This window comes from Oryctolagus cuniculus, chromosome 10 (assembly GCF_051225735.1).
Source record: "Oryctolagus cuniculus isolate XC-2025 breed Fujian yellow rabbit chromosome 10, ASM5122573v1, whole genome shotgun sequence".
Classification (NCBI taxonomy): domain Eukaryota; kingdom Metazoa; phylum Chordata; class Mammalia; order Lagomorpha; family Leporidae; genus Oryctolagus; species Oryctolagus cuniculus.
The window spans coordinates 44,761,611-44,782,552 of record NC_142876.1 but is presented as its reverse complement, the minus strand read 5'-3'; the positions used below and the strand labels follow the sequence as shown (position 1 = coordinate 44,782,552).

The 20,942-nt window shown below is 37.1% G+C and overlaps 1 protein-coding gene across 1 annotated transcript in view; it reads right to left on the bottom strand.

Annotated features, from left to right (window-relative positions):
- Window positions 1-20,942, bottom strand: part of CCDC178 (coiled-coil domain containing 178) — a 501,523-nt gene that overhangs the window by 983 nt on the left and 479,598 nt on the right. Inside the window, exon 21 of the mRNA XM_089305201.1 lies at window positions 8,356-8,490. Within this exon, the coding sequence (XP_089161327.1) occupies window positions 8,356-8,490 (135 nt within the window). The remainder of the gene's footprint in view (window positions 1-8,355; window positions 8,491-20,942) is intronic.

Here is a 20,942-nt window from a genome sequence, read left to right as displayed (position 1 = left end):
GAGGTGTTGTGTAACCATGTATGTTTTCTTGGATTCTCAAGAGTTTGAAATGGCATCACATAAGAAGCTGCAAGTTCTTGAAGGTGTGAGGATTGGGGTGTATGAATGCTTTCATGATTAAGCCATTTTGGCAAATTTTGTCAAAAAGTTGTGTTTTCAGAATCATAACATCATTAGGAAGAAAAGAGAAGGAAGTGAGCTAAAGTAGTAAATTGTTTACTGTGTGCAGGGCACATCGTATACATCATTTCATCTAATTCTCACTGTTTATACCGTTTCAGATCCCAGATGATAACTAACCAAGCAAGCAAGCAACCAACAAATTGACCCACCTCCTTTAAAACTCAAACTCTAGAGCATGTATTCAGAACAGTTCAACACAGAAAAGGAAACTTAAAAAAAGCTTATTCTTTGAATTACTTGTTAATGCAATTAATAATGCAAAAACATTGCTAAAATATATTTCAGTGCTTCTCCTATCATTTCATATATTTCTTCCATATCCTATTTTTCTGATTAACATATAACACTACTATAACTTGTTTTTTTACTTTTTTTCTTTTACGTGTATGGGAGTTTTATTTGGGAAAAAGTTTTTTGTATTTTGTTTACTAGTGTAAACTCAGCATCAGAATGGTGACCTGTACATAGAAGGCTTCTTTTTTTTTTTTTTTTTTTTTTTTTTTTTTTTGACAGGCAGAGTGGACAGTGAGAGAGAGACAGAGAGAGAAAGGTCTTCCTTTTTTGCCGTTGGTTCACTCTCCAATGGCCGCCGCTGCAGCCGGCGCACCGCGCTGATCCTGGCAGGAGCCAGGAGCCAGGTGCTTTTCCTGGTCTCCCATGGGGTGCAGGGCCCAAGCACCTGGGCCATCCTCCACTGCACTCCCTGGCCATAGCAGAGAGCTGGCCTGGAAGAGGGGCAACCGGGACAGAATCCGGCGCCCCAACCGGGACTAGAACCCGGTGTGCCGGCGCCGCAAGGTGGAGGATTAGCCTATTGAGCCACGGCGCCGGCCCAATAGAAGGCTTCTAATAACTGTCTAACAAATGAAATATAAAACAAAATTAAAATATATGGCTATATGAGTAAAATTCCTTCCTCACCAATATCCATAGTCACACAGACCACAAAACCCATTTCTTTCCCCAAAGGTAACAATTGTCAATGTGTGCATCCTTCCAGACCTATTTTTGTAGATATGTCTGGATGATTGTAGAAAAATTATATACATGCAGTAGAAATACATGATACATTATACATTTACTTTTATGTAATTAAAAGTAGTTGCTTAAGATATTCTGTAAGATTTTCCAACTCTTAACCTTTCCCTGCAATTTCTTGGCTATACACAGTTACTTCCTAATTCCTTTTAATTTCTACTTAGCCTGATATATTTTAGATATACTTTTGTATATCTAAACTCTGTCCAGCTTTTCACAAGTCATACTGTTGGGAACAATTTTATATCTTGTTTCTTTATACACAACTGGCAGTGCTTCTCTAGTGTCAAATGTGAAATTGTTCTGTTAAAGAAAACGTGGCTTTAAATTTTAGTAGATAGTATAGGCCTCAATAGGATATGAAAATTGACATTTCTTTATGCTTTTGTTACTACTAATTAATCATCTAATGTTGTAGCCTAATGGTTGAAAACAAAATATTTTTCATAGTATTATTTTTTCCTTGACTTCTGATTTTCAGCATTTTTTTCATGTCATTTAGCAATGTTACTTTGCCCATTTTCCTACTATGCTGTATTACTTCTTAATGATTTAAAGAAGTGATTACATTAAAAACAATCTAACATGTTTATATTACAAACAATGCAATATTTTCCCTACAGTTCTATACAGAGTTTTATGTCTTGTTTTATGAATTTAGACTTAACATTGTCCATTATGTTTTTCTCCTTTCACTCTCCCTCAACTCTCGATAATATTCTATAATCTGTATATTTTGGATTTTGCTTTTATCATTCAGATAGTTGGCTGGTGCATCATCTACCCTCATCTACACTATTGGAAATCTCACTCTTCTTAAATTCTAAATTCCAAGTACTTGTGGGGATATTTCCTGGTTTCTCTATTCTAGTGATCAGCCTCAGGCCTGCTGCATATTTGGTCAATAGTTTTTTTGGAACATGTTATATCCATTCATATACTTTTGTCTAAGGGTGTTCTCTGGTTGCAAGGCAGAGAGAGTAGTTCCAACAGTGACCGTGTGCTCTGAAAAATCAGTAATATTTACCATGTGACCTTTTAATGAAGAAGCTTACCAAGTATTCTGTTTCAGAACTTTTTGTACATTCCTAGGCAGTGTTTCACAGTTTGACTTAATTCAGTTTGATGTTCTCCTACCCAGCGACTCAAATTAGTGACTTCCATATAATTTTTTCGTTTAAAAAATGTAAGGGCTGAGCCATGAAAAAAGAATGAAATTCTGTCTTTTGCAACAAAATGGATGCAATTGGAGACCATTATATCTAGTGAAATAACCCAAACCCCCCAAAAGACAAATATTTATTTTCTCTGATTTGTATTAGCTAATACACAGAATAAAAAATAAGGGTGAAACTGAAAGCTTGAGATTTCATTATTGTTTATAGCCCTTGTGTATGCTCTTGTGGAACAGTAGTCTTTCTACGTCCTAATTCTGTATTTAGGGAAGGATTAAGCCTGTGATTATAAAAGAAGTTGAAAGTATGATTAAAAGAAAAAAAGGAACAAAGGGAGGTAAGTATCACTATGTGCTTCAAATTGTATCTGTGAAATCTGTTTTCCTTATATAAATAACAAAATAAGAGCTATTGTGGGTTTTTATTTTCCAAATGTATTTAAAATAGTCTTCCTTGAGCTTTATTGAGAAATCTTGCTTGGATTTTAAGTAATATTTTATTGAATATATGGATATTTTTTCACTTTTGATAATCTTCATGTATAATCTTCTAACCCATGGGAATGATAAATATTTGCTTTTATTTAGGTTATGTGTTTTCAGTATTGCTTTGTGGCTTTCCCTAAAGGATATAGCTAACTTTGTTGTTTATTCTTAAGAACTCTATACTTCAGGTTGCCACTTTTAAATAGCCCTTACATGAATTCCAGTGCTTTCTCACTATATCCTTAGATTTTCTAACAGGAAACACCATGTTTTCAGAGCATAATGATGATGATTTCACACTCTTAATGCATGATGTCTGCATCTTATCAAATTATCTATTATACTTTATGAAGGAAATTTTCTCCTATATTGTAAGTTATGAAAGTTAGTATATTATTCTTGTTAGCAAATGTTTCTCAGTTCCTAGTGGATACAAACATATAATCTTTGTCTTTTAATACATTTTATATTAACTTACATTAATGTGTTTTATAAAGTTGAATATGGTTGCCACAGGCTCTGACACATAAGCCCTTCTTTCATTTTTAAAGTTTAAAATATACTAGTATTTCCCATTGTGATTATAGATTTACTTAGCTTTCCTTGGATTAAACCATATCTTCTTTAGAATTCTGAAGTTATGTCATGTTAAGTTCATGATTGACATGTCTCATTAGGTTAGATCTTTTATGAACTTTAAATTTCCAAATTTGAATATTCTAATTCTTTTTGCTTTGAAATCTCCTTTTCATTCTTATTCTGCAGGCTTTCAGAGAGTTTCTATTTGCCTAAGTATACCTCTTCAAAATAACATGGATTTGGCTTTTATAACCCACCCGTAAATCTGTAAGTTTAAAATATGTAGTGAAACCATTAAGTTATTTTCACTAAAGTGTTTTATCATATTTTGTACATTTTAATTATCTTCATTTCTTCTTAAATTTTGAATTTTTCAATTTTTATGATCTTTTCTGCATTAACAGTTTGAGAGTGACCAATCCTTTTTTTAGTTCCCTTGTGAATAATTTTTAAATTATTGGCAACTGTATTTAAATATTTTATTTAGAGTTAAGCATTAAGGTTTAGTAATTTAATGTTATTTCTCAAGAATACCTCTAAATGTATATATTTTAGAAGTCCAAAATGCATATTTTCTGTAATTCCTTTTTGTATTTACAAAGACCACATAGATTAAGAGATTTTATATTGCTAAGTGATTCAGATTTTTGTCCCTTTTTTCTGGCTTATCTTTCATTTATACATTTGCATTCTAGACACAGGAAATGGGGCTGTCCCTACATACATAATTTTTTGTATGTGTGTAAGTGTTAAATGATTAAACGCATTTCAAGAACTGTAGTTGGTGCCGGGAGACAGATGGACACATGGTTTCTGAATTGAGAATGCTCACATACTAGTGCGTAAGAAAGCACAGACACAGCACAGATGTGTATACACAGAGGTCATGGGAATGTTTTAGGAGGAGTGCCATTCTGAGAAGGTCACCCAGGCCATGATACCATTTGCTTCTCTCCATCACTGTAGTAACTTTTTGTCCTAGCACACCTGACCCATGTTTATCTAACATTTGCTTGAGAAGCAGCATGCTTGGACAGCAATGCTCATTATAAAATTTTTCTTTTCTATGCTAAGGCAGAGTTTTTTAGATTGTGGTAAAAATAATAATCCCCTCCAAATGTAGCTTAATAAAGCTGCTCTGAGTCTACTCAAATCCATAATTGAACAGTGACAAAACTTTCCCCAAGTAGTGTTTTATTGACACCTGAGAAAAACTTTCTCAGCTTTCTAGCTCAACATCCTCCTCCTTCCTCTCAAAAATCTTTGAAACAAGTTGTTAAAGTTAGCAACACACTATAAACAAGTTGAAGTCAATTCCATCTGCACCATGTCTAGAAAATGGGCCCTCATTCCCCTATTCTTAATTTAACAAGCATCCCTATACACCTTTAACTTCCTGTACATCTTCCCCACATACTGAAACACAACTTGGAAACTTGAGCAAGTTACCTACGTGACCCATCAAAACATAGAAGAAACTACCTATGAATAAGAACGTATGAACTGAAAGGTAACTGCAAAAAGTTTCATCTTCAAATATAATAAGCTTAAGCACAATGTATCCCAAACTTGAGTTATAGTTTAATTATGATAATATAAATTTGAGCATTGTTTTGGTAAGACAAGCTGGAGATGCAGGTCCAGGTCAATATTTTTGTATGTGTGTATCAGTGCTATTTTGCCCAAATCCACCTTCTCACCTCTTGTATCAGTTGGTCCCAGCATTGGCTTCTACAGCTCAACAAAATATACGAGTATACCAACCTTCACTTGCAGTTCTTCAGATGTTTGTCCTCTTAGTCTTTGCCTTTTACATTTAAGCAGATTACATTTCTGAATTTCTTCCCTGATCCTTCTTATATTGCAGCTCTCTAAGTGTGATAACATGACCTTAAACTATGCTTTCCAAACATGTCCAAGACACTGTAGAAGGACACAGCTTCAGACAAAGTGCTAAGGGACATATTTTTCCAGATAAAAACACTTTTGCTTATTCAGTCTACAGACACATTAATTTGCCACCATTATATCACACTTTGATTTGAATCATTCAGTAATGCTCACTCTATTTTCCAAATAAGATGTCAGAAAGTTAATATTACACAATCAAACAAAAAATTAAAGATAATAGGAAGAAACGAAATAACAATAGTACTTCATATGTGCTCAGGCATGAGGTTAGGGCCTCATATAAATTATGTCATATATTGCCCGAGTCAGCAAGTCTTATATGATTGCTGGAGTTGAGATATGTATTTGGTTCCAAGTTTATAGTAGTTCATTTTGGCTCATGTTAAAACTGAAGTCAACTAAAATCCTTAAACTAACATCTTACCTACACATGACTTTAAAGTCAAATATAAAACTTCATTCAGTTACAGTTCATTTTGTTAGTTTCTGCTTGATTGTGTAATCCAAAATCTTTTCCAGTCCACCTAGTTGTCTGCCAACTATAGATGTGCCAATCATGCCTTCTGTGGTCATGCAAGGATTTTGTCCAAGTCCAAAGATGAAGCAAAATTGTTTTTACTGCATCATGTTTAATTGCTTTGATTCCACATCAATTATATACAGTTTACTTTTGAAAAGGTTCATTAAATGATGTTGTCATTAAGTAGTTCACTAGTATCTTACTGCATTATTTTAATGCTACCTTTAGAAAATTGTCTAAATTCCTCAACAATGACACTTAAAAGAATGCTGTTGTCATAAAAATGGGGAGCAATATTATCTGACCTGGTGAGTAACTTTTAGCCATGCTGAATTGAGTTAGATACCTGCAGAGTCACTCTGCCAACATACTAAATTACTGTACCATGATTTCCTACGCAGGAGAGACATGGGGTGCTACCAGATCCTCTGAGCAGTCTTGCTGCTACTGACCCTGACAAAACAAGTGAGGGAGAATTGAACAGAGGTCACACTGATTGTGTAAAGCCCTGAAGAGCCTAGGATCTTCTAGGAAGCAGAGTATCACAGTAAGTTATGTGAAAAGTAAGCTCTGTGTGGGGTACCATGAATGGTTACAGGAGATGGAAAATTCATGTGGTGGCAGAAGAGGAGAAGGGGCTCAGGAAAGATAGTGTAGAGGAGGTGACTGAAGTAAGGTGTCCAACAGGCAGGTAAAAAAGAGTAATGCGGGGAAGAGGGAAGAGTGTTGGGTCAAGAGAGGAAGGAGGAGCTAAACAGCAGGTTTCCTGATGAGTAAGAATTTGAGTGACTGACATAGTGAGGAGCTGATGTAGAAACAGACGAGATGGGAAAGTTACACAGAGGTCACTGTGTATCAGGCTGAAGTTTTACACTCATTCTTTTATGCCCCAGATGATCACACAAGTTTCTAGTTTAGTGACAAGACCCTGAAAATTCTATTTTCATAAAAATCCAAAATTGAAATATTCTAAATTGAAGGCATCTCCAGGAGTTAGGAAGCCACCAATTATGCCCCTCAAATTCTCCTAAATACAATCCAAGTTTATTGATGTGTCTCTAGATGCAATGTGGTTCAGACTCCCTCCTATATGATCCTTTCTTTAATTTCCACCATGAGTGATAGTCATACAATGATTTAAAATAAAGTTTATATGTGGATTTAAAAGATTAGAACAAATACTATAGCAGGTTATGAATTAAGAATTCACTTTACTACTACTCAGATGACATGCTGGATAAACATGATAATCTAGAATGAGAATTAATCATTTGTAAGAATTTTGAAAACATTTACATTTGGGCAGAAATGAGATTTTTCTAAGGCATTAACTAGAATATGAAGATTTTTTAATATTTAAAAGAATGACAGATCATAGATACTTCATACTTTTTAATGTACTATTTATTAATAGGCTCTTAAATCAATTCTCCTGACATCTAAGCTGATGTAATTCTAGTCTGCATTCAAATTTGTATGTGAATTTCTACTAACCCCACATGTTAAATCTGCCATTTCAAATTTTTCCTATTAGAATATTTTTAGAGTCCACAACCAATAGAACTCATATAAAACACATATACACTCAAAAGAAAATATTAAAAAATAAAATTTGAAATTGCTTTGCAAAATCTTTCTTCCTACTTTGGGTTAAAGCATCATGATGCGCTTGGGTAATTAAAATATTTAGAAGATTTGGCATGGGTTTATTCATTGTTTATGCTGGAAATTGTAATTTTAAACAACACATGCCACTGCTTTTGTTTTTTAATAGAAGAAGGTGGTTTGCTTTCCTTTGGGAGATCATGTTTCATATATCTTATAGCATATGAAATATTAAGGCATTAATTTGAAAAAAGTGATATTCAAATACTAGCCTTCATAGAGTTGATATGACTTTGTAAGAGTTTAATATAAAGACTATGGTGCCATGAAATACTTTTATAGAAGCACATGGTAAAATTTCACATACATTTCAAACCACAGTTATAGTCTAATCCCTTTTTGCTTAATTTTCAGATGGAGTTGTCTCCAAATCTGCTTGGGAGGCTGATCCTCTTGTACAAAAGAAAGTAAAAGACTATAGTTAAGTAAAATAAGAGTGTTATTTTCACTGAAGTTGCTTTTGCCAAACAGTGGCACAAGGTAACTCTTGCCAGTGAGTAGCTTGAATGGTCTCTGCAAAGCCTGTAGATCTGAAAAAATATTTATAAACCAAAGTATTTTAAAAAATCTACCCAGAGGTTTCTGAAGAGTCAGTCACATCTCCTTTTCCCCCTCAAAGTATGCATGGTGTATGTGCTAACTTACTGAATTCATCCTTCATGCAATTCCAGTTTATTAAAGAGGTTAAAAATTTATAAAACTCTGATGGGATATGGTTTTAATGCTTCATCACACCACCCATCATTTGCTTTTCAATCTAGATCAGAATGATCTTTCCTACTTCCCTGCAATCACCTACCTGCACAGCTAATATTTTCTGAATGCTCTCCTGAGAGTCTGTCTGGAAGTTGGCCAGCCTGCTCTGGCTGTAGAAGACCACCAGCCTCAAGTGCTCCTTCCACAGCCCGTGCATCCTTTTTTGCAGCACACAGAGCTGAAGGGAAGAGGGAGGGGCAAAAACACAAGTCAGAGTAGGAGAGGAAATTAATGGCAGTGTTCAAGAAGAATGATGGAGGGAAATAGAGAAAGCAGTCAATAGCCCATTCTGCACTGTACGGACCTGACAGGAATTTCACAGTCTCTTGATTTTTCAGCCCACTCATGTGCATTCATCAGAAACCAGTCACATCTGGCCGCCAGGATGGGGGGTTAATTTTCTCTAAATGCCTCAGCAGTTTTGTTCTAGCTGAGGCAAACTCTGTGACTGCAAAGCTGATGAGTAAAATATTTCTACTTCACCCAGTTTAACTCAAAACCGATAGCCTCGGGACATATTGAACCTCTCTTGAAAAAAAAAAAAATAATCTTGTGAAGCTCTTTTGAATGGCACATCAGGTCAAGCCAAAGTTTAAAAATGCAACTTTAAGACTTTGATGGACACCATGGTTTCTTTTTTTTCCCCTCATAAAGTTTACCGTGGCTTGGCAATGTGTGCTTTAGAGCATGACAAAACTAAAGAGAATTAACTTAGCCATCAACTGCTGAGGGAGAACAATAACAGGCAAGAAATTTCCAGCTAGAACTCCCTATTAATCTCCCTCCCTCTGACCATGTGACATGGAAGATCTCCTTGCATTAAAGTACAGTGGATGCCACATTTAGAACTGACATGTTTAATACTACATCTGCACAGAGAAAGAGTTCTCCTCTGAGGGTACCCTACAGCATCTGGAAGTTTGATATAAAAACAAAGAACAGTGGCAGTTTGACCAAAACAATGTACATTTCCTCTTCAACAGCTAGCCTGGCCACACAATGCAGAATTACTATAAGGTAATAAGGTTATATTAAAGGAACACATTTAATAAAATCAATAGTGAAAACAATTTTTAAAATCCCATACATTTAGACATAGTATATTCTGTCACAAAACTTTTTTGATAATAGCAATGATTGTTTATACAGATTCCTCTTTAGCATATTTTGAAGAATGCAAAAAAAGCAAAATTCATATAATACATATCACATATCACATAAATATTTCTTCATACCAGAGAAAATGTTACAAATATGGCTATTTTATGTTTTATTTGATGTGTGAAGTGAATGATTTCTGTGTATTCTTCTGCATGTATATTTCAGCAAAACAATTTCTTTAAAATAACTATCTTAAATATCTAGTGTTGCAAATGAAATTTTTATTTTATTGTTATGCACTATGACAAATAACACATATGTATGTTTAGTTCACAGAAAAGTGAAGCCTCTATTAGTTGATTTAGGAGGAAATAACAGCCTTGAAAAATACAAGTATTGGGTCAGCACTGTGGGACAGCAGGTAAAGCTGCTGCCTGCAGTGCCGGTATCCCATCAGTTAGAGTCCTGACTGCTCGACTTCTGATCTCAAGTTTTTAGCCCCCTGCATCTGCATAAGGGACCTGGAGGAAGCTCCTGCTTTTGGATCGGCGCAGCTCTGGCCATTGCGGCCATCTGGGGAGTAAACCAGTGGATGGAAGACCTCTCTCTCTGCCTTTGCTTCTAACTCTGCCTTTCAAATAAATACATCTTTCAAAATGACTAGAGCCTAGGGAGATTACTGACGCCATAAACAAGAGTGTCAATTTGTTAAGTCAACAACAGGAGTCACTGTGTACTTATTCCTCATGTAGGATCTCTGTCCTTAATGTGTTGATCAATGTGAATTAATGCTATAACTAGTACCGAAACAGTATTTTACACTTTATGTTCTTTTTGGGTGCAAACTGATGAAATCTTTGCTTATTATATACTAAATTGATCTTCTATAAATAAAGATAATTAAAAATGAATTGATGTGAATGGAATGGGCGAGAGAACGGGAGATAGGAGGGTTGTGGGTAGGAGGAAAGTTATGGGGGGGGAAGCCATTATAATCCATAAATTGTACTTTGGAAATTTATATTTACTAAATAAAAGTTTTAAAAAAAAAGAAATACAGGTATGTCAATTTACTAAATGCTGAACTATATTATCCAGAATCAGTTTATGGGTATTTCATATAATTTAGAATAGTAATGATTAGTTTTGGGGCCGGCTGTGGCATAGTGGGTAAAGCCACCACCTGCAGTGCTACCATCCCATTGGGTGCCAGTTCAAGTCTCAGATGCTCCACTTCCAATCCAGCTCTCTGCTATGGCCTGGAAAAGCAGTAGAAGATGGCCCAAGTCCTTGGGTCCCTATACCCATGTGAGAGACCCAGAAGAAGCTCCTGACTTTGGATCAGCCGAGCTCTGGTCATTGCAGCCATTTGGGGAGTGAACCAGTGGATGGAAGATTCTCTCTCTCTCTCTCTCTCTCTCTCTCTGTCTTTCAGATAAATAAGTAAATCTTTAAAAAAATTAGCCTCACCTTATGAAGGAAAATTGTCAAGATTTTCATTTTTTTTTTGCTGTTATATAAGCCAATATGCCAGTCAATGAGGGGGAAGGTATGCTGTGTTGTGGACATTCATTAGGACATTTTGTAGATTTAGTTTATTAGGTATGCTTACATACCTAATAAAGGGACATATTAAAGCTGTACTTACTGTGGAAGATGCAGGAGAAGAGTATAGGTGTTGGGCAATAGGGAATGACAGATAGTAGTTGGCAATGGTCCTATATTACCTAATATGAATCAATCAATGATTTAAATAATAAAATTTGCTATAATAGGAGGCAGAGCAAATCTATGCTCAAATTAGAAATTACTTCAAAGATGGCAGAATAGGGAGGGAGCTTACTGCTCTATGCTAGAAGAGTTAAAACATGGAGAGAGTGCAATCTTAGGGAGAAGTTAGGGAGAAAACTTCAGTATAAATTCCACGGAAGGAAGGGGGATGCTGTTGTAACACATGGAGGGTGTGGACACACAGCACAAGAACAAACAACATGGGGGCCCAGCTTCTGACAGCCTCAGCACCAGCTTTGGAGAATGAGCTGAGACCAGACTGTAGCACTGATATAGCTAAGGGGAGAGCCTGGCATGAGTCCAGCCTGGAACCCTGTGGTGGACAGTATACCTGTCGAACTAGAGGCGAAAAAAGGATGCATTTCTCTCCCTGTCCCCTCATCAAAGGCACCCTGCAACTGGCTGAAAGAGGGCAGGTGCCATTTTGGACATCCATAACAGTTGTGCCAGCTTGTATCTGGTGGCCCAGCAACCAGATATGAGATTCCTGAGTATGGCTGGGAGGATTGATGGAAGCTATGGACTCATGTGGGACTGTGAGGTGCCCCAGCATCAAATACATCACAGGTTCTGGTGCTCAGGCTGCCTGGGCGGAGTACCCAGATGTGGTTGGCTCTAGGGCTGTCTCTACCTCTCCGTGGATGAGTTATGCTGGCAGGGCAGAGTGAATCCTTGATGCTCCATGACTGTGGGAGCCTTATGCGCTAGGACTGTGGAAACACTTTGGCCATGTGGAAGGGCACAGTATATGGCTGGGTCTCTGGGCAGTTGCTGTGGGTAGCTCCACATGTATGGGTCTCCCTGATTGTCTGGGGTGGGTCACGGCAGTGGAATCCCTGTTCACTGAGGACTGCACTGGTCATTGGTATGGTTCTTGTGGTAGCATGGATGAATACTGCACTGACAGGGGCTAGTGCCTGGGCATTATGCACCCTGTTAGAGAGGAGGTGAGGGTGAGACTATGCCATAGAGCTGACCAAACCCTCCCCTCTGATCAAAAAAAAAAAAAATCTACCACACCCAACCTGGGTGTAAATTTGGAAACTCCCCCCAGTCTGGAGCACTGAATAGAGCTCCATGGCCTCATCCAGCACACGCCTCTCGGAATTCACTGAAAGAGTAGACACTATACTAAATCACAGAGGTACAGTCCAAAGATAAAAGCAATCAGAGGGAAAAAAATCTCCACAAATGGCTAAAAATAAATGCAGAAATTCAAGAAACCACAATAAGGAAGACAACATGATGCCCTCAAAGGAACACAATAGTACTTCAGTACTAGAATGTGAAGATGAAGAGATTGATGAAATACCAGAAATGGAATTCAAAAGATTAATCACAGGATTACTCAGAAGCAATCAGAAACAAATCCATGAATTAAAGAAATGCATACATGAGTGAAAAATTTTCCCATGAAATTGAAATTTCAAAGAGATGAAAATGAAATATTAAAATGAGGAATTCAATAAATAAAGGGTCAAAATGCTGAGACAGCTCTGCCTTTCTTGATGGACAGACTGGCAGGTTGGAGAGAAACCTCTGGACCCAGCGACTGGAAGAATCTTGTGCACTGAGACCTCAGGGATGGCAGTTACATGAGAAGGTGTAGGGTATATCTGGGTATTGAGTTCTAGCATGCCCAACTTTGATGTTACCATGGAAACTCGCCCCATGCTAGAGAACTGACTAGAACTTCCAGGCTACCCCACCACACACAGCTTGGTATTCACTGAAAAAGCAGACATTCCCCTAAGCTACAGAAGAAATGCCCTAAGATAAAAACCATCAAGAAATAATAAAAACAAAAGCAAAACTGCACAGATGTCTAAAAATAAATCCAGAATTTCAAAAAACAATAAGGAATACACCATGACATCCACCCAAAGTAAAACCAGAACATTTCAATATCAGAATGCAAAGATGAAGAGATTGAGCAAATGCCAGAAAGGGAATTAAAAAAAATTAACCATGGGATTATTCACAAGTATCAGAACCAAATTCATGAACTAGAGAAAACCATACATGACATGAATGAAAATATTGGAGATTTTAAAGAGAAATCAAAATGAAATATTGGAAAGGAAGAATTCAACGGACCAAATAAGAAACATAGTGGAAAGCCTTAACTGCTAACTTGGTGAGGCAAAAGAAAGAATATCAGAACTAGAAGGCAAATCTTTGGAATTCTTACATCAGAAAAAAAAAAAAAAACAAGAAGAAAATAGAAAATAGAAACTTAGTGTTGGAGATCTGCAGGATACTATCAAACAACCAAGCATATGAGTCTTAGGGGTTCCTGAAGGTGTGGAATGAGAGAATGGACTAGAAAACCTATTTAATGAAATAATTACAGAAAACTTCCCCAATATGGAGAAAGGGTCATCCAAGTAGAGGAAGCACATAGAAACCCTAACAGACAGGACCAGAAAAGATCTTCACCATACCACATGGTAGTCAAACTCTCCACAGTAAAACATAAAAGATTCTAAAATGTGTACAAGAAAATGCTAGATTTCTTTTAGAGAGTCTCATCAGAATCACAGCTGACTTCTCTTCAGAAATCCCCAGGCTAGAATGGAATGGTGAGGAATAGCCCAAGTCTTAAAAGGAAAAAAAAAAAAACCTGCCAACCCAGAATACTGTGTCCTGCAAAACTCACATTCATGAATGAAGGTGAAATAAAGAACTTCCATAACAAACAGAAATTGAAAGATCTTGTCACCACTCATCCAGCCTTACATAAGATGCTTAGGGGTATGCTACACACAGAAACAAATAAAGATAACCATTATTACAATAGAATAAGATAGTAGAACTAACCCCTCCCCCCAGTAGAAGTACAAAAGAAATCCAAAGTAAACCATAGGAATATTTAGGAAAAAATGGCAGGGCCAAGTTGTTACTTGTCAATAGTTACCTTGAATGTAAATGGCCCAACTCTCCAGTTAAAAAATACAGACTGGCGGGATGGATTAAGAAAGAAGACCCATCTATTTGCTGCTTACAAGAAACACATCTCACCAACAAAGATATACACAGACTGACAATGAAAGGATGGAAAAAGATATTCCCTGCTAACAGAAAGCAAAGAGCTGGTGTAGCCAACCTAATATCAGACAAAGTAGATAATAACATAAAATTTGTTAAAAGAGACAAGGGTACTGTGTAATGATTAAGAGATCAATTAAACAAGAAGATGCAACTATAATAAATGTATACATATGTGAGGAAATTAGTTACACAAGGCAATTCAAAGATGGCACTGAAGGGAAGTAAGGTGGGTGGAACTCAAAGTTGTTTACCACCAAAGCTAATTGGCTGTGCAACATCAAGGGAACTGACAACAACTGATAGCAAGTGTATAGACATGTGGCTAGTCCTATAAGAATCACCCCATAAAATGATCTTTTAAGTGATTGGTTAGTCCTTATGCCCTGCCCCAATGACTCTGCAGTTTTATGCTTTAATAGGCTCTGTTACGTGTGAAATAAATGAGTCCCTGCTTGACTTGGCTCCCTGCTGCGTCTGATTATCTCCAGGTTTGCGAGGCTGGGAAATGGGCGAGCGGCGCACTTACCTTTCCTTGGACCCAGTCCATCCTGGGGTGGACTAAGACCCTGCATACATACCCAATCATAGGGTACCTAGCTATTTAAAAGAAATGTGAATAAACCTGAAGGGAGACATAGGCTCCAATACAATAGTATTGGGGGATTTCAATATCTCACTCTCATCAATGGACAGATAACCAGACAGAAAATCAGCAAGGAAACAGCAAAGTTAATCGACACTATAGACCAAATGGACCTAACAGATATCTACAGAACCTTTCACCCCACAGTGGCAGAATACACATTCTTCTCATCAATGCATGGAACATTCTCCAGGATAGACCATATGTTAGGCATAAAGCAAGTCTCAGCAAATTAAAAGAAATCAAAATCATTCCATGCATCTTCTCTAATTACAATGGAATAAAGCTGGAAATCAACAACTCGAGAATCTCTAGAATATATGTAAACACATGGAGACTGAACAACATGTTCCTGAATGAATAGTGGGTCATAGAAGAAATCAAAAGAGAAAAAAATTTTTGAAACAAACAAAGATGACAATACATCATATCAAAACTTATGGGATACAGCAAAAGCAGTGTTAAGAGGGAAGTATATAGCAATTGGTGCCTACAAGAAGAAACTGGAAATGTACCAAATAAATGAGCTATGAATGTATCTCAAGGAATTAGAAAAACAACAAACAAAAACCCAAAAGTTATTAGGAGGAAAGAAATAACTAAAATTAGAAAAGAAAGAAACAAAAAAGATAAAAAAAAATCAGTAAAATGAAAAGCTGGTTTTTTGAAAAAATAAACAAAATTGATATACCATTGGCCAACTAACCAAAAAAAAAGAAAAGAAGGAAAAGAATCAAATCAATAAAATCAGAGACAAAAAAGAATAACAACAGATACCACAGAAATAAAAAGAATCATCAGAAGTTACTACAAAGAGCTTTATGCCAACAAATTAGGAAACCTAGAAGAAATGGATAGATTATTAGAAACATAAAACCTACCAAAATTGAGTCATGAAGATATAGAGAAACTAAATAGACCATTAATCAAGATGGAAATTGAATAACTAATAAAGACACTCTCAACAAAGAAAATCCCAGGACCTGATAGCTTCACCTCTGAATTCTACCAGACATTCAAAGAAATAATTCCAATTCTTCTCAAGCTATTCAAAACAATTAAAAGGGAAAGAATCCTCCCAAACTCCTTTTATGAAGCTTGCATCATCTGAATTCCTAAACCTGAAAAAGATGCAACAGAGAAACAGAACTACAGACCAATATTCCTGATAAACATAGATGCAATAGTCCTCAACAAAATACTAGCTAATCAAATCCAGCAACATATCGGAAAGATCACTCACCCAGACCAAGTGTGATTTATCCCTGGTAATTCAGGGATGGCTCAACATTCGCAAATCAATCAATGTGATACATCACACTAACAATCTGAAGAACAAAAACCAAATCATTAGCTCAATATATGCAGAGAATGCATTTGATAAAATGCAACATCCTTTGATGATGAAAATCCAAAGCACAATGGGTATAGAAGGAACATTTCTCAACACAATAAATCAAAATAGTATATAAGGTACATTCCTCAATAAAATCATGGCAATTTATGACAAACCCATGTCCAGCATTTTTCTTAATGGGGAAAATCTGGAAGCATTCCCCCTAAAATCCAGAACCTGACAGGGATGCCCACTTTCACCACTGCTATTTAATATAGATTCGGAAGTTTTAGCCAGAACCATTAGGCAAGAAAAAAAAATCAAAGGAACACATAAAGGAAAGGAGGAAAGCAAACTATCCTTATTTGAGAATCACACGATCCTCTCTACAGGGGATCCAAAAGACAGCTGAGAGACTGTTGGAATTCATAAAGAGTTTGGTGAATACAAAATCAACACAGAAAAATCAATAGCCTTTGTATACACAGACAATGACGTGGCTGAGAAAGACCTTTTAAGATCAGTGCCATTTACAATAGCTCCAAAAAGAATCAAATACCTTGGAATAATTTTAATCAAGGATGTCAAAGATCTCTATGATGAAAATTACAAAACATTAAAGAAAGAAATTGAAGACATTAAAAATGGAAAAATCTTCCTAAGTTGTTATTTAATGGTTGAAATTGCTAAGTTTTCATTTGATATTACTATTTTCAGTAAGTGATCTGGGATTTGTTCCCTCATTTCTCTATTCTCAGCCTGATTTTTCCCCTCATGTCTCTATTCTCTTCAAAGTAGGAAACTGACTATACCAAAGGACTCTCTAGGATGCACAATTTAATCTTTAGACCTTATAAAAGGGAAGGCTAACATTCTTCTGTAATAGCATAGCCAAAATGAGAGCTTAAGTTATAATTCCACAGCAAGAATTACCTTGCCATTGCCACAGCAAACAGGCAAAACCTCCATTTCAAATAAAGGGAAAGAAAGTTTTAAGTGTGGACATAGCTTTCCTCACAGACATTGTCTACCTCAAAATAAACCACTATCAGAACATTCCTGTGACTATAGACTTCTAGTTTAGGCCACAAAGATTAAAGATGGGACTTGAGCACCCCTTGACTTGCATCCTCTGGTCTGCTTTAACAAAAACCAGGAGGAAAAGAAAACTAGGCATCAGAAGCAATGTAAAGATAGCTTGCAGGCCAATTAAAGGCTGCTCTGTACAGTGATCAGCCCTCAAAGAGACCCAACAGGCCAGTCCACTGCACCGGCTTTTGACGTGGAAATCTAGGGCTTCTGAAGAAGTCAGCTTATGAAGAGCCCTGGCAGCTCTGCCAGCCAAGAGTTGGATCGCTGGAAATGGAACTGCCCAGGAGTCAAAGGACACCCAGATCAGAACCACAGATCTTGCTGGTTCTAAGCTGAAAAGCCCTTCACTCAGCCCAGCTTCCCAAGTGACCATCGCTGCTGAGGGGACAGCCAAGTAGAGTTAGTAACTGTAAATTTTCTGTGAGAGATGCCACCTGCGTTTACCTGGCCAGTCTCTCCTCCCAGGCCAGTTAGGTAATGGAGGTCAACAGGATGCGTTCCCAAGGGTGTTCACACCTCCTTTGGGATGTACCCCATGTGAAGAGATAGATAAGTCTTGGCCTCATAGCTTACAAGGCCTTAAAGCCCACCTGATTATTATCAGGCCCCCTTCTGGCAGTTTCTATTTGCCTCTCAATCAGAAAACTTATTCAGGGCTTAGAAATACCTTACTTATGTCCTCTAGTAATGAGCCTTTTGTTCCAGACCCTGTCTAGCCCATCTGGGGCCTCATTCCTTTGTAATCATAGGCTCTACTCTAACATCAATGGCTCTGCTCCTGACCTGTGTGTACTGATGGTCCTCTCCCACACTTAATGCTGTATGATTGTTCAGAATTTCTCCATAGAAAACTCCTCTACCTGCAAAAGTTGAGTGGCCTTTCTCCTGGTCTTGGTTGGGATCAGCTTTAAACAACGTCCATCAAACAGTCTTCACAAGGGTCCAGAGACACCCCCACACCCTGCGCGCCGCAATTCCTCTCCTTTATGAAATCCTCTCATTACTTGGTTAATGCCACTCTTAGGATCATTGGTTGCTATTCTCACCCTTTTATACTACAGTGTCTGTTTAAGTGTTTATAGCTGGTGATAATGGAACAAACCAAGGCCTTCAGCAACCAGGCAGTCAACCAAATTCTGCTATAGGGATATACTCAGCTCCCCGCCCAGCAGATAGCGGCTTGAGACATCAGCTCAAGCCAGCAAAGAGTACCTTGTCATTCCATGTCAGCAGGAAGTAGCTCTAAAGACAGATCATCATCCCTCCACCCCTTCTGGACTTTTGGGACTAATGTAATCTCATACAACTCTTGTGTTATAAAAAACAAAAGGGCACAATCTACACCCTGACACCATCCTAGGCTTTAGCCCCTGTGGCCATTGCTGGAAGTCAGGTGGCCACATGGCCCAACCATTGGTGTCAAGCTCCACCCCCATCCTAATGGGATTTAATGCTCCCAATTCCCTGCCTGCCCCCGCCTCCCAGCAAAGTTTTAAAAGGAGCCATTCCTGAACACGTGGCTCTCACGCTCTCTCTCTCTCTCTCTCTCTCTCTCTCCATGTCCATCTCCGGATCCCTGTCTCTGTCTTTCTCTCTCTTATGCTCTCCTTCTCCCTCTTTTCCTTCTTTGCCCCTTCCCTTTAGTCTGCCAGGTTTCCCCCAATAAACTCTTTGCCTTAAAAAAATGGAAAAATCTACCATGTTCATGGATTGAAAGAATCAATATCATAAAATGTCCACACTACCAAAAGCAATATACAGATTCAATGTGATCCCAATCAAAATAGCAAGGACATTTTTTGCAGATCTAAAGAAAACTATGCTGAAATTCATATGGAAACACAAGAGATACCAACTAACTAAAGCAACCTTATACAATAAAACAAAGCTGGAGGCATCACAATACCTGATTTCAAGATAGAATACAGGGCAATTATAATCAAAACAGCCTGGTAGTGGCACAAAAAACAGATTTAGACAAATGGAACAGAATAGAAACTCCAGAAATCAATCCATACATCTACAGCTAACTTATCTTTGATAAAGGAGCTAAAACCAACCAGTGGAGTAAGCAGTCTCTTTAAAAATTGTTGCTTGGAAAATTGGATCTGCATGTGCAGAAATATGAAACTAGACCCCTACCTTACACCTTACACAAAAATCCAATCAAAATTGATCAAAGACTTAAATGTATGACTCAATACAACCAAATCATTAGAGAACATGGGGGAAATTCTCCAAGACATTGACATAGGCAAAGCCTTCTTGGAAAAGACTCCAAAAGTGCAGGCAATCAAAGCCAAAACTGACAAATGGTATTACATCAAATCAAGAAGCCTCTGCATTGCAAAAGGAGAACTCAACAAAGTGAAGATACAACTGACAGAATGGGAGAAAATACTTGCAAGCTGTGCAACTGATAAAGAGTTAACACTCCGATTTATAAAGGGCTCAAGAAATTCAACAAAAGCAAAACAAACGATCCAGGGTAAAAGTGGACAAAAGACTTAAAGAGGCATTTTTCAAGAGAGGAAATTCAAATGGCCAACAGACACTCAGGATCACTAACCAAAGTGAATTGCAAATCAAAGCCATAACAAGGTTTTACCTCACTCCAGTTGGAATGGCTCACATACAAAAATCAACAAATGTCAATTGCTGGAGAAGATGAGGAAAATGATACCCTGAGCCACTCTTGGTGGGAATGTAAACTGGTGCAACCACTGTGGAAGACAGTATGGAAATACCTCAGAAATCTGGATATAGACCTATCATATGACCCAGCCATCCCACTCCTGGGAATTTACCTAAACCAAAAGAAATAAGTGTATGAAGGAGTTCATGTTCATTGCAGCTCAATTCACATTAGCCAAGATATGGAGTCAACCCAGATGCCCACCAATTATTCATTAGATAAAGAAATTATGGTATACATACATACACATACACACAAACACACTATTGAGTACTATTCAACTGTACTAAAGAATGAAATCCTGCCTTTTGCAACAAGATGGTCACAATTGGAATCCATTATACTAAGTGAAATAAGCCAATCCCCAAAAGACAGATATAATGTTTCCCCAATCCAATAAAACTAATAGAATACTTGATATATAATGTACTGGAGTGAAACAGACATTTTGAGATTTGATGACTATTTACAGCCTGTGTCTCTTCCATTGAAGAATAGTGTTTTGTTTACTTTTTTTTTCTTTCTGTTAATACTATTTGTTGAACTCCTTTAATTACAGTATGATCATTAAGTATACTGAAAATAGATCATGGTAAAAATTAAGAATGGGAATGCAAGAAGGTGGGGGAGGAAGAGTTGGAGTGTGTGGGGAGAGTAGGGGGAAGGGCAATTCCACTATGTTCCTAAATCTGTATATATGAAATATGTAAAACATAAATAAAATTAAATAAAAAATTCTAGAGTTAGAAAAAATACAAATCTCTGTAAATTTAACAGTCAGAAAAAAAGAAATTAGAAAAACTATAAACAATGTTCACATGATCTAACATATGGGTCTTAGGAGTGCCTGAATGTGTAGAAAAAGATAATGGATTAGAAAGCCAATTTAGTATAATAATTAAAGACAAGTTCCCAGCCGGC